Genomic DNA, 15,369 nt, shown 5'->3' on the forward strand with positions numbered 1-15,369 from the left:
GCGTGTGAGTTTCTGCTCCAGGCCGGACGCCTTCTCTCTTGGATCATACTAACAAACAAAAATGCAATAAATTTAATATGATCTAACCAATCATCTCACGAAATAAATTATTGGCAATTAACCTGTAGGGTTCAATAGGAACACTGCAACTGAAGTCAATTTAATTATTTTTCAAGTCAAACGTGAAAAAATACCACATATGTCAGCACAAACCTATAGCGATGCGTCTGAAACAAGTACAGAAGATAGTATCAACGCAGCATTTCGACCATACCGCTGTGAACAACGGCGATGGTGGAAGCCAATATCCCACTGCAAAACTGGAACATCCAGAATTTAAGAGGAGCCAAAGAAGCCATGTCGTGCCCATCAATTCGATCAGATTCAGCGATCCTGAAGGCGACCTTCAGCAAGCTGCCGGGAGCCACCACAAAGTTGGAACGGTATGGCATCCCAGTTGTGGACTCCATTAGGATTGTGGAAGAAGTTAAGGAAGTCTTTAGTAAACATCTGAGAGGGTAGCCGCTGTCAGAGAAGACGTTTATAGGGCCTTACAACGAAATCCAGGTTGGAAAGAGATGGTGAAAGTAGCCAATAGGTTACAAGGTGAAGCAGTAGACCTAAAACCATATGAACTGTCTTCATTGAAGTTCTGTCCCATCATTGCATGTGATGTTGAGAGATCCTTCTCACAATACAGAAACATTCTTCATGACAACATTCAACGTTTAAGAAAAGTCAAGAAAGCCATGGCCTGCCCATCAGTTCGATCAGATATGGCGTTCCTGAAGACAAACTTCAGCAAGCTGCCGGGAGCCACTACAGAGTTGGAGAGGAGTGGCATGCCCATTGTGGAGTCCGTTAGGATTGTGGAAGAACTTAAGGGAAGCAAACATCAGCACAAAATAACAGCAATGCATCTGAAACGAGTGCAGAAGATTGTACCAACGCAGCCTTTCTACCACACCACTGTGAACAACGACAAGCAACAATTTACTTCAGATCTGTATACGGTAATGGTGGAAACCTATATCCCACTGCGAAAGCTGGAGCATCCAGCATTTAAGAGAAGCCAAGAAAGCCATGTGCTTGAGACAACATCTGATACGGTAGCTGTTGTCAGGAAAGGTGTGATTGAGTCCTGTAACGAAATCCGGGTTGGAAAGAGGTAGCAAACGTAGCCAGTATGCTACCGAGTGGCTGCGCTGTTTGGGTCACGTAGCTGTCAACTTGCATTCAGGAGATAGTGAGTTTCCCATTTTCACACGAGGCAAATGCTGGGGCTGTTCCGTCCTACTCTTAGTCCTTTCCTGCCCCATCGTCGTCGTCACAATAAGATCTCTCTGTGTCGGTGCAACGTAGAGCAAATTAAAAAAAAAAAAAAAACTGGCTTCATGGAAGTTTTGTCTCATCACTTCATAGAAAAACTATTCATTCGAAACAAGCTTACTCTTCCTTCACCATTGCATGTAATAGCGTATGGAATAGGTTATAATTATGAATTTTCTCAGGTTTTCACAATAATCACGATTGTTAAATGCAAATGTTGATAAGTTGTTGTAAATTCCTTCCATAGTCATTGAGTATACTATTAAGTAGTCCGGCCTCGCCGTGTAGGGGGCAACGCGTCCGCCTGTCACCCGGCGGCCTCGGGTTCGATTCCCGGCCGGGTCAAGGGTTTTTAATTGTAATGATTAATATCCCAGTCCTGGGGATTGGGTGTTTGTGACGTCCTTAATCTTCCTTTCCTTTCCTCACCCACAACATGCCACACTACCGCCATTCCAATTACACGCAGGTTCATACAGTATGGTGCCAGTAAAGTCAAAAGATCCACATGGGTCGACGGCCCGAACAAATATCTTTTAAAAAAGTTAATGCCTGTCTGTTTTACATATTTTGGATAATTGTAGTGCTTATAAATCCTGACTCCAATAATATATATATTGCTATTTGCTTTACGTCGCACCGACACAGATAGGTTTTATGGCGACGATGGGACAGGAAAGGCCTAGGAATGGGAAGGAAGCGGCTGTGGCCTTAAATAAGGTACAGCCCCAGCATTTGCCTGGTGTGAAAATGGGAAACCGCGGAAAACCATCTTCAAGGCTGCCGACAGTGGGGTTCGAACCCACTATCTCCCGGATGCGAGCTCACAGCTGTGCGCTTCTGACCGCACGGCCGACTATTCCGCTAATAATAATAATAATAATAATAATAATAATAATAATAATAATAATAATGGTTTTACGTCCCACCAACTTCTTTTACAGTTTTCGAAAATGTCGAGGTGAAGGAATTTTGTCCCACAGGAGTTATTTTACGTGCCGATAACTCTACCGACATCAGGATCGAACCTGCCAACTTAGAGGCAGAAAGCCAGAGCTCTACCGTCTGAGCTACTCATCTCGGCAGAGGAGTAATAAAGATGGCTTGTATTCATTGCAAGAAAATCTAGCAATAGCTATCCTTCGGAATGTCGAAATGATTAAACAAGGAAGTTCAAAACCCGTCGGCTTTTGTTGGTATCCCTAGCGGCTCCCCCCCTCCCCCCCCCCCCTAATTTCATACTGTATTAGGATCGCTAGGTTTAAAGGGATGTCGGCTGAAATGGCAGTATTGTGAGGGCCATCCCGTAGATCTCGAATACTGAATCCGGGAACAAGATCATTCGTACGTAAATCCAGTTCTGGTACGAGTACAAAAGAAGCGTCGTCGTCACCAATATAAGTAGGCTGTACGGTGACCGGTTGAGCAGCGGTAATTGTCTGGACAGTGAACTGAAGGGCGGTACGTATAAAGATAACTTTGTGCGGTGAACTTACGTCCAGTCTGGCCTTCCTCCATTGTAAATGGTCTAGAAAAACGCAATACTAAATTATACAAGTATGGTTTAATTCAGCTGTTCTTCTCACTAATTCACAGGCTCGACTTCACTCACCCGCGGATTGTTCTGTGAGATATTATACTCTGGGATGATAGGTTTCGCTAATCTACGGGATGTCAGCGGGTTTCTTGAGAGCAGATGGAGGCGAATGTTTGACAAACAGTGATACTCTCCTCCACACAACCTTGTAGATTTAATCTACTGTATGTGGGCCTACATAAAATTTCTAGTTCCGTCTGTCTGTCACATCGCTCATGAAAAACGAGAACGGTTCAACTGCACCAGATACAGGTTACAAGAACTGCCAGTGAAAAACCACTACTAGTGCAAATATTTTGATTTTCGATGATAGTGTGATCTCCACTGTAAAAGTGCGAAAATTGCTAAATTTATAAAATTAGGTCCTGGAAAAAATATTGTTTTTAAAGGTGTTCAGTGCAAAACATAAGAATGAGTTGTAAGAGATCATTAGAGATCAGTCCACTCACGGACTGCTTCAAGAACATTACATTTTCTTCATAGTGCTTGGATGCCATTCCAAACGTAAAGTACCGTAAGTGCTGCAATGTACTCTATGTTGAATAGGAAGGCAAATTCTATACATACAGATTGGCTATGTGCGGAAGTTTACTCTACTGTACTTATGAAGGCGATAACGGTAAGGTAATGAATACAAGCGGCACTGATTACAACAATAATTTCACTTCGCAAAATCTTTTCATGGACACTGCGTAAGCACTATGAGCAGTCTGTAGGTTACTTGACGGAAGCGGTTTGGTTAGCGTTTCTAGTTTATGAAAAGTGAAAACTTTTGAGCATCAGTTACGTGTCCAGTACACCACTCACGGACTACTTTAAGAACATTACACTGTTTGGATGCCACAATGCTATTTTTTAATTTTTATTTTCAAAATCTTCCTCCACTTGGAGGCTACCAAAGACAAAGAATACACAAACAATTTCATTCAAAAATAAAAATAAGTAAATTATGTCTCAGTCTGGCGAGTATAAGTGGTGTCTGAGTATCGAAAGAGAACCCCTGAGCGCTTTCAGCCCCCAGTCGATGAACTCCTTGGTACTAATGTTAAAGGTCTTCATCAGTTCTATCGTCTACTTAGGGTAATGTATGTTGAAGAGAAAGGCAAATAATATACATATACATATACATATACATATACATATACATATACATATACATATACATATACATATACATATACATATACATATACATATACATATACATATACATATACATATACATATACATATACATATACATATACATATACGTTATATCCGTGGAAGTTCACTCTACTGTACTTATGAAGGTGATGACGGTGAAGTAATGAATGCCATTGGCACAGAGTACTACAGTAATTTCACTTCACAAAATCATTTGAATTGTCAGCGTAAGATGTTACGACAAGTCTTACTTAACTTCTTTCCAAAGACGCTGTCACATACTTTTCAACCACTGGTACAGTTGAACAATAAAAGTCCATTTGTCATTTGTAAAATATGGGCGCTTTTAGAGCAGTGCGTTAGATTGTACTCCATAACTCAAGAATGTTCTAAAAAGTATAAAAAGCAGTCCCCGCTATACCTTCCGTAGGACTGTGAGGTACGGAGATGCCTTCTTCTTCTTCTTCTTCTTCTTCTTCTACTTCGTCTTCTTCTCCTTTTTCTTCTTCTTCTTCTTCTTCTTCATATTCTTGGTTTTTAGATGGACACTGCGTAAGCACTGCGACCAGACTCTAGGCTACTTAACGGAAGAACTTTGGTTAGTCTTTCTAGTTTATGGAATAGAAACAATTTCTGTGATATATAACAATATCCCCCTGTGCGTGGGGGCGGTAGAATAACACCCACGGTATCCCCTGCCTGTCGTAAAAGGCGACTAAAAGGGGCCTCAGAGGCTCTGAACTTTGGAGCGTGGGTTGGCGACCACGGGGCCCTCAGCTGAGTCCTGGCGTTGCTTCCACTTACTTGTGCCAGGTTTCTCACTTTCATCTATCCTATCTATCCATCTATCCTATCCGACCTCTCTTGGTCAACTCTTGTTCCTTTCAGACCCCGACGCTACTAGGTTTGCGAGGGCTAGGGAGTCTTTCATTTTCACGCCCTTCGTGGCCCTTGTCTTACTTTGGCCGATACCACCATTTTTCGAAGTGTCGGATCCCTCCCATTTTTCCCTCTGATTAGTGTTTTATAGAGGATGGTTGCCCAGTTGTACTTCCTCTTAAAACAATAATCACCACCACCATCACCACTATATAACAATAAATTAAATGATATTACCTTACTTTAGATTAATTAGTTTATTTTTTCCATCCTTGAGACTAGGACACAAGATTCTTATTCTTAACGATATGTTCCCTTTCATAAGCTGAAAAACATGGCCGGGTCACATTTTTGAAATATTTTTCTACAAACCCACCAAAAATATCCATTATATAGATAACTGGCAATTGTCAAAAACAGTAACTGGTGCTGTTGCTAACGGAACTGTAGGAGACTGTACCTAACATGAAATACTAAGCGGAAGTTAAAAAACATACGATCGGGCGAGTTGGCCGTGCGGTTAGGAGCGTGCAGCTGTGAGCTCGCATCCGGGAGATAGTGGGTTCAAACCCCACTGTCGGCAGCCCTGAAGATGGTTTTCCATGGTTTCCCATTTTCACACCAGGCAAATACTGGGGCTGTACATTAATTAAGGCCACGGCCGCTTCCTTCCTATCTGTGTCGGTGTGACGTAAAGCAACTAGCAAAAAAAAAAAAATTTAAAAAAACAATGCGGCATTAACTCGTGGAGTAATAGGCAAAGTTCTAAACATCACACAGTAAGCAGGTACAGGATATAGGAAGAGAATGGGTGGCATGAAGGGATGCTGTAGTAGAAACCGCAAGGGAATGCCAAGGAATTACTGTGTGTTTAAAGATGAAAAAAAAGCGAACAGTTTGGTGGAATGATGAAGTGAGGGCAGCTTGTAAACGTAAAAAGAAGGCTTATCAGAAATGGCACCAAACAAGGACTTCTGCAGACAGGCAGTTGTACGTAGATGAAAGAAACAGAGCGAAACGAATAGTTGTAAAATCCAAGAAATCGTGGGAAGATTTCGGTAATAACCTGGAAGGGCTAGGTCAAGCAGCAGGGAATCCTTTCTGGACAGTAATAAGGAATCTTAGAAAGAGAGGGAAAAAGGAAAAGAATAGTGTTTTGGGTAAATGAGGTGAACTCATAATAGATCCCAGGGAATCACTGGGCAGGCGGAAGGAATATTTTGAAAATTTTCTCAACGTAAAAGGAAATCTTTCTGGTGACATCGCAAACAACCGAGCTCATGAGGAGGAGGACAATGATGTTGGTGAAATGATACTTGGGGAAGTGGAAAGGACAGTGACTTGAAACCTATTCCTACCTTTCTCTGTGGATTGCCTTCATATATGGTATTTTCTTTTCGTAGGATATAAGTGTCCTATTTTGTGGATAGCGTCGTTTGAATCAACATGTATAATGAATGGGCCTAGGCAGTGTGTTGAGTATTTATTGATTTTAATTTCTTTAGGACGGTTTTTTGTTTGTGGACGGATCATTTTTAGTGCTACCTTGACTAATAGTTTAGGCCTTATTTGGGAAATAATAATGTCCTCCATAGACACTTTCTCTGTGTTGATATCATCCCGCCCGATCTTGTATGGAGGTCTACCGACGTTTCCTGCTCACTGGAGCGCGCTGTCTACCGGCATTTTCTACCGATTAATTATACTATCAGCCTGGATAAATACCCTCGAATTGCTACGTTCGAATACAAACCGTTAATCACAATGACAACACACTACTACTTATCCAAGGACAAAACCTACTTCCCGTTTCGTCGCAACGTGTTAACTACACACTCGCCGAACACCGAATCGTGCAGAGCTACCTTATTTGCAAAGCTGGCTGGCTCAGCATTACCAAGTTCAGTGGCAATGCGTACTGTTTGTGTCGGATAAGTCTGGTGCTTGTGTATAAAAGCAATGAAAATGCTTTGTAATTTGTATGTTCAATTTCATTTACCTGTCATTACACTATACATACATTCCAATTATCAACTTAAAAAGAAAAGGTAAATTTGAAAAGTATAATTCCTTTCAGAACGTACTACCTCTTATTGGGTGACGCCTTTATATAAAAGTTGCCGATCAAGAATTGAAATTGAAAACAAGAATAGTGACAGAACTAATGATCACGTTTTCAGTATTGATATGACAACAGGGAAAATAGTGGAATAGGGGGACTTGCATTTACAGTTAGACGTCTTTCTTCGCTTTTCCTTTTGCTAATGTTCCAGCGTTGGATATGAGGGAATTTGAGCTTATTACAGGAAAAGAAGTCTTAAAAGTTTATGTCAATAGGCTTTTATCTCAGTTGAGACTTCTTAAGTTTTATTAGGGGGAAATAAACGGAGGTTGCGGCAGCAAGAAACACGCAGTAACGCGATGAATGCGCAAGTGAAGAGGAGAGTGGACATCTACGAGCGAGGCGTGTGGTGGGTACGTGAGGTTGGAGTGGCAGGCAGGAGCCTGAACATGCGCTCTTGTTCCTATAGTCACGTATTCTGCATCTGTCTTCTAGGTAGGCCTACTAACTCGATAAACACTGGCTTCTTTTTAACAGAATTTATGAAAAACGGACACCTATGAACTTCCGCTTTAAACTTGAAGTTAACAAATTGAACAATCGGTAAAAAAGTCTACAAAGAAAACATAATTTTCTTTTCAAAATTATCTAGCAGAACCTCCATCTTTAGCAACAAACTTGAAACGATCTAACTGAGAAATTTCCCCCTTTTAGAAGCCATGTTTAATTCTAAGGCTTTCTTTAGCACCATTTAGTAACCTTATTCATGCGGAAATAAGCCACATCACCCTTTCTCCCCACTCCACCCTACTGAATGGCAAGGTGTTGAACAGCCGAACAGAAAACTCAAAGTTAGATTGTCCGCAGGACCTCATATTACTAAAAATGTACTTTAAATGCCCTTACAATAGCATTTATTAACACCAGTACCAATATTTACTGAGAACTAACGTTGATGTAATATGCTACGTGGAATTTAACCGTCTTACTAATAAAACGTCCTTATAAAGTTGTTTAACACTTGTATAGTTATACAGTGAACAAACCCTGTATAAGCGTTGTATATTTCTCTTACTAATAAACGTGGTATACGCATTGTATTACTATACAGCACGTATACACTCGTTCCAAGTCTTAGGAATCTCTTTCTGCAGTTCACTGACCTATTTCGCACGTTCACCGCCTTTATGATCGCTTCTGCTGGTTATCACGAGCAATACTTTCCGGAAAGTCGCGCAGTAGCTCGGCATATCGAAAAGACAGTGGCAACACAAAGTGAGACAGCTGGAAATTGGCTTATATTGATATCAACTTTTCTTCAGCTTGCCTGTGTAATGAACTCCACGAAAGAAATGGAAAAGCTTAAGAAAAGATCAAAAGTTCCTAACTGGGATAGTACGGAAAACGTAAGCAATTGCTGGAACTATTAGCGTATTTAAAGTAAAATTTAGGGGAACAACTAGGGGAAAATCAAACAATTATACCATATTTAATCATACGCTCAGTTCTCCCACAATTTTGTAATTAACAGTAACTATTTACAACATTGTATTTTAATACTTTGATACGTATTAAAAACGCGCAGTTGTTAAAAGCTATCTCGAGATTTAGGTAAAATACAGACGTGTTCAAATGACTAATACTGAAGTTTTTTTAACTTTTGAAAACTATTTAATTGTGATTAAAATTTCTTCTAGAGACCAAAATATAATCTAAAATATAATTCAGTTGCATAATTATTATGGATTAAGTACTCCGAATGAGCTAGTGGCAATATATTTCTCGATATTAGGAAAGATTTCCTCTCCTTACCAGCATTTTACCAAAACAGCCTGACAATATCTCCAGCAATGCAACGACCTTTCCTCCTCGAAATATGAAATTTATAATGTTTGGAGGGAGGGGGGAGGGAATTTGCATCAGTTAATAGTTTAATACCTCTCAGCAAAAATCTTCACATTCTTTTTGTTCACTTAAATAAGTCTTCGGACAGCGAACACAAAAACGAGACACTTTATTTTTATTGTAATCGCGTGATACATTAAGTACGCGCAGTTGTTAAAAGTAATATAAAAATCTAGGTGAAATACAGGTGAGTTCAAATTATGATTGAACGTGCTAGTGATTCATTTAAGAAACTGGGCACATCCTTGGCAATCATCACCATGTCCATGTGTATGTGCAACCTGTGTGGTAGCCTTGAAATTGTGGTGTTAGAAATAAGTTACTACGTTGTATTGTTTCGGTGAGAGTTTGGCACAAAAGCCCTGGAACTGGTAATGATATGTATAAATATGTTGATTTTTCAGCCGAAGAGTCTCCAATAAACCCACTACCAGACATTACAAGGGCAACGAGGAGTGAGGTGCTTTGCAGTTGCATTCCCTACTGACTCGAAAGTGTTATTACCTATACATATATTACATAGCCAAGCCCACTGAAACATACGGATACACAAACCAATCCATCCACTCATACTTTCACACCATTCACCTTAGAGATTGGCTGCATAAAGAATGGCATTACTAGCATTCCACATACCTCAGTCATTTTCACATTGTCAGAGCCAAATGTCAGGTCGATGAAAATAATAAACTGGTTCTAGTTCATACCAGAAGATATACATAGCACACTCTAAACACTAGATATGCCCAGAGATCTATTTGGGCTTAGATATAGATACAATGCTATATATGCCAGGAAATAAAGGGGTAAGAAACTCATTCATGACAGCCACTTGCTAATTACCGTTGCTCGAAACTGAACCTGCTAACTGTGAAATGCCCATTCATCATGAACTGCGTGTTAGCAGGGTCGATCAGCGGTAAATGTAGAAAAACCAAACTATTCACACGACGGAAAAAAGGGTACATCGAAGTTGTTCTGAATCTGCACAGTTGTGGAGTGAAGAATAAACACGTCACATTTATTTCAAAGAAATTGAAATTTATAGATCATAAATATTGGAGAAAATCGTAAGAGTTCCTCCATATCAGTCAAGTACTCGGGGAAAAAGGAAACTAACCTCAACGCAACTTACCTGGTAAAAACAAAAGTCTTTGCCGTTGTGATGTGTGTGAATGCAGGGTCCTGATATTCTATGTAACGCATATTTATCAGGGAAATGAGCACCGTTCAGCTCAATGACTTCTCCTCGGATGGAATACACTCATAAATATTCTTTAGATAGAAGATTCTGTCCTTTGAACCAGAAAAGGTCCGCACAGCGTTCCACAGTAGGATATTGTCATTGAAGGCTCCATTCGGAGATAATTGTCCGGTGCCCAAAAGAGTTACTAATGCAGGAGAATATGAGAGATGGGTGAGTGAAGAATTGTAAGAGTTTCCTTGGTGACTTCTGCCACGTATGGGCGAGCATTGTCCTCTAAAGTGACGCTCCCCTACGACTCACCAGTTCCTTTAAGCTGTGCTCAGCAAAATGTTGACATGAAAGGTTTGCCCACTGGGAAGCAACCCAACTCTTCCTTTCTACTGTACACACAATGCAAAGTATTTCTCACATGCAATGGCGGACCTGGAGGGAAGATAGGAGTGGAAGCACTGGGCGACGATACTTGGCATTGCTGTACTTTATCCACTTCTCATCGCAGATCACTATTTCGTCCAAGGATGGTTCATACCTGTGTGATACGAGATGAGAATCATAGGCTGCAACGCATTGCTTGTTTTCTGGGTGGTGGACAGTTCATAGGTACGACGCCAAATCTATCTGTCACTGTACCAGGGGCGTCATCTCGACCACATCCTGTTCACGTCAAGTATGTCCACAACGACAAAGATATTTGTGGTTACCTGGTAAAAACACTGATTGGTTCACGACTGCACAACACTAAGTTTATAATGTAAGTAAGGTTTAACAGTCATATAAATGGGAGAATATATGCTTACGTTTGCAGCGTCCTTTGTAGGCCTCAGGAATGGCTTTTCCCTTGCGACACGCCGCCACTCGCAGATGGCACGAGCTGGAGTAGGTGACGCCGTCCGTCCCGCACACATGACGATTCGCCTGGCCTCGCGCTGGGCACTTCTGCGCACACTTTACACAGTGCGGGATCAAGTTCTGGTCCAGAAGGCAGTGCATGCCGGCCGGGCAGTGGATCCTGTCGCAGGAGCCTGCGTGAGTGAGGGAGGGAGTGACTCCAAGTAGCACTCCCAATACACAAGGAGGAGCACATTCACACACACACACACTGAACACCAACATCTTCCATTACAGCTATTAATAATATTATTACTGAAGCTGGGACACTATTCTCATTACCCCTGTTCAAGAGACACAGGCTAACACAGGAGACTGCGTGAGTGATGGACGGTGATCAAATGTGGCCCCACAATTAAAACATATATCAACTTATTACAATCCCACTATAGCATAATGACAGATTATTTACACCGTCATTCGGAAAATCAACAGCACACTTATTGAATGATACACATATGAATAATATATGAACGAAGATATTTACAGGAAGCAGGAGAAATTACCATGTAGCCACAAAAGCTAGCATTTTTCACGAAATTTAAACCATTAGCCAAGTATTGGACAGTTTCACGTGGAATTCTAACTGAAGATGTGTGACTTCCCGTTTCTAAAATCCCACGTATATTGACGAAAATTCGAACTGCTATCGATTTTGTGTGAGAAGCTATTGACTACTCATTGAACTACCAAGTGTTATACACACCTTTTCGATGCTTCCACTCAGCCTTTTGTGGTGGTGGTGAGGTTTTGGGGTGGGAAAACTCCGCGTCTCACTGTAACAATACTTCTAAATGAAGACATTCCTCTCAGTTAGAAACCATGACAATAGAGAGATAGGCGTTGAATATTATATTTATGCCATTTGCATTTTGAAACTGTCACTTTCCATCCTATGCCCTGTAAAATTTTATGTACCACTCAGTGGCTTGTATGGTTATTGTACATTAGTTTCAGGCCACAAATGTCGAGATCCATGGCTGGATGGTCAGCGTACTCGCCTTCGTTTCAGAGGACACCGAGTTCGATTCCCGGCCAAGTCGGAGATGTAAATCTTAAATGGTTATTTCCCATTGGCTCGGAGATTGGGTATTTGTACTGTCCCCAGTATTCCTGCAACTCACACACCACTATCCTCCACTACAAAACGTGCAGTTCCCATAAACGGCACATGCCACCCACCCTCGTTAGAGGGTCTGCCTTATGAGGCAAGTCGGACATGTCCTTGGACACTCTCGGCAGTAGAAGTCATACGACAAATAATAGGGCCACAGTTGATCATTGAGTGTACACTGATATCCACTAATTCTCTTCCTATTACTCCCCGTGAACTTCTACCGGTAGCTATAATCAAGAATCTGCAGCACTTTTCTCATCCGTCTTTACCCAGGCAGTACTCCTCTACTCTCTCACAATGGAAGTGGAAGAGGAAGTTGAAAGGAATCGTCTCGTTCAAATAAGATTAAGGATCTAGACAGTAGCATAGAATGTACTGTGAATGAAGAAGGTTAGGAGGAAGGAGTACGTTAAGGTTCATTCTGATAGTACCGTTGGCCTCACATTCGGGTAAGAGATACAAAGATTGTTTGAATATGAAGGAAGTTAGTCACAGTAAAGGCAAGAAATAAATTATTCAGATTTTAAAGAGAGGAATCAATCTAAATTATTGTAACAAACTAACACAAACAATCAATATACACTTATCATAGCACTAGAGATCTCGTGTTCTTAAACTACCAACTGACGGCTGCTTTGCTTGAGAAAGGACTAGGTGTCTTGTAAACAGTGTGATGAATCCCACCATCGTTTAAAGTCAGTGTTTGAGAAATATGTTATTATTACCATTCGGGACAGATAGCTTCTCAGTTGTCCCCGCGAGGAAAGGTGAACCATTGTTCAGTTCTGGATGCGAAAGGAAAACTGAGACAGGGCTGGGAACCAAAATTCACATGGCAGTGAGACATTCTAAATTTATTAAAACTGGACGATGATTAAGACATGAGATTGATCCATTTATACGTGTTTCTGAAACCTAACCCATGTGTGTGCAAGATATTTTGAGATTTTGATCATATCTAAAAGTGATTCGTAGCAACTGAATTTATTAGGAAAGGATCTAACTTTCAAAATAATTATATGGGCGGTCAAGAACACAGTATGCTGATGGTATAAGTATTACTTCTCTTTATCTTGACGATTTTACTTTGAATACCTAAAACAATACATTGTTCAACAAATGCAAGAGGGCACTGTGAACTGTAGGACTGTGAAATAGAACGATTTTCTGTTAATGCAGTATTTTACTCGTTATCAGAACTGTTACTAAACTGGAATAAATAAACAAATAACTAAATAAATAAATACATAAATAAGTAAATAAATAACTGTTGGTATAAAAGTCAAGTGTAACACACAAGTTGCGTTTTTCTTATGTCTTTGAAGGAGAAAATTTCATTGGGAAATGTTGTTCCGAATTCGAAACTATAAAAACATACAGTGCCATTTTATCATTTGACGCTTCGTGAGAATCAACTGAATACGTTTAAAATTACATTGTCTGCTGTACAGGAAAGCCTAGAAAAATTAAGGATGGTAATATTAAAGTACCAAAAATGGGACAGTGAGAAGTAATGGAAACCTCTTAATGAAATATAGCAGAAACTAGTGGCTTGTGCAGCAGATGCTGCTAAAGAGGTCACGGTTCCACGGTACCTGGGTGAAACTGAAACTCTAATTCTCTGGGCTTAGTTTCCTCAGATGAGTCTCTGTAGGATCGGCAGTGTCTGTTGGGACGTACCCTAGCAGACATGACAGTGTACTGTATATAGCGAATGTAACTGTGCAGGTTCATAAGAGCAAAGCTTCAAGCTACTGCTCGTAGTAATTCCATGCATCGTATTAACAGAACGCTAACACAGTTCTGCATGAAACTGGCTGTTATCCTGTTATCTCAAACCGGTGGTATTTGTGGGAACTCAAAAACACCAGTCTCGTGTCGGTGGACTTAATGGCACGGTAAAGATTTCCTGCTGGAGAAAATTCTAGCATCTCGGCATCTCAAGAAAGTGCTAAGGGAAATTACAGGGACTTAAAACCAAAAATATTCTTAATAACATTTTTTTCCTCTGTAAAGTCTGGTGTGAATAATAGAAATTGTCGGTAAACATACAGTTAATATAAAGATATGCCCTCTGTAACGTGCTAGCAAATTTTTTTTTTGCTAGGGGCTTTACGTCGCACCGACACAGATAGGTCTTATGACGACGATGGGATAGGAAAGGCCTAGGAGTTGGAAGGAAGCGGCCGTGGCCTTAATTAAGGTACAGCCCCAGCATTTGCCTGGTGTGAAAATGGGAAACCACGGAAAATCATCTTCAGGGCTGCCGATAGTGGGATTCGAACCTACTATCTCCCGGATGCAAGCTCACAGCCGCGCGCCTCTACGCGCACGTCCAACTCGCCCGGTGCTAGTAAATTTGCTGACACAGTCCCTCGCATTCGATCTGAAACCTTGAGCACAGGAAGCGAGCCCCTAACAAACTACTTTGTGCACCGACCCAATAATAGCATCAATAAATTACAAGTAAACGCTTTGGTGCAGACACTACAGTAAAACTGATTTGAAAATGTATATGGTATTCCCTTTATTAATAACTACTCTCGGATATTAATGTAAAAATATGGTGTTCTGGAACAGTGATTTCAGGCAGGTTAATAAATAACAAGAACAACTACTATATCCTTGATCGTAAGTGAGAAGAGAATATAATAGGAGTTCACGGTTGTGGGAAATATTTCCTGTTCTTCTGGTTATGTTTCAGAAGTGCACGTTGCAATTCTTGTAGTTTTTCACTATGATGTAGGCTACTTTTCACATAACAGACGCATTCAAATATACACTGGCGGAGAAAAATTGCGCCGGCATAGGGATGAGGAGATCCCGTCACGCACTGAAAACCCACTGGTCACTTACCTAAGGACCGGCGAAAAAACCATACCTAACTGGGTTGGAAGGATATGTCTACTCAAAGCCTCGAACTTACTGGTCTTGTTAGCCGGACAACAAGGGGGCATCTCCCAGCCTGGCAAACCTCTCGTTGGGCTATTCATTAACAGAGGCTATATCATGATTCAAGGAATACAAAGAGTATCCGGAAAGATTTCACAAAGACAACTTGAAAAGGAAAAGCACATACGAATTAATACATGCGATATTACACATCTGAGTGAAAAATAAGTAGAACTGGTAGAGGAAATGAACAGGTATCGTATGCACGCTCTAGGCATTAGTGAAAATAAGAGAGAGGGAAAAGGACTACAGCAGGAAGGATGATATATATTAAGATTCTCCGGTGT

At 40.8% G+C, this 15,369-nt stretch overlaps 1 protein-coding gene across 2 annotated transcripts in view; it reads right to left on the bottom strand.

Annotated features, from left to right (window-relative positions):
* Positions 1-15,369, bottom strand: part of Fs (Follistatin) — an 859,985-nt gene that overhangs the window by 248,180 nt on the left and 596,436 nt on the right. The window contains exon 5 of one of the 2 annotated variants that reach the window (XM_067140803.2): positions 10,923-11,147. The exons of the other annotated variant lie outside the window; for it this stretch is intronic. Coding sequence (XP_066996904.1) covers positions 10,923-11,147 — 225 coding nt within the window. The remainder of the gene's footprint in view (positions 1-10,922; positions 11,148-15,369) is intronic. 2 annotated transcript variants of the gene reach the window in all.

Source organism: Anabrus simplex, chromosome 2, assembly GCF_040414725.1.
Source record: "Anabrus simplex isolate iqAnaSimp1 chromosome 2, ASM4041472v1, whole genome shotgun sequence".
NCBI lineage: Eukaryota > Metazoa > Arthropoda > Insecta > Orthoptera > Tettigoniidae > Anabrus > Anabrus simplex.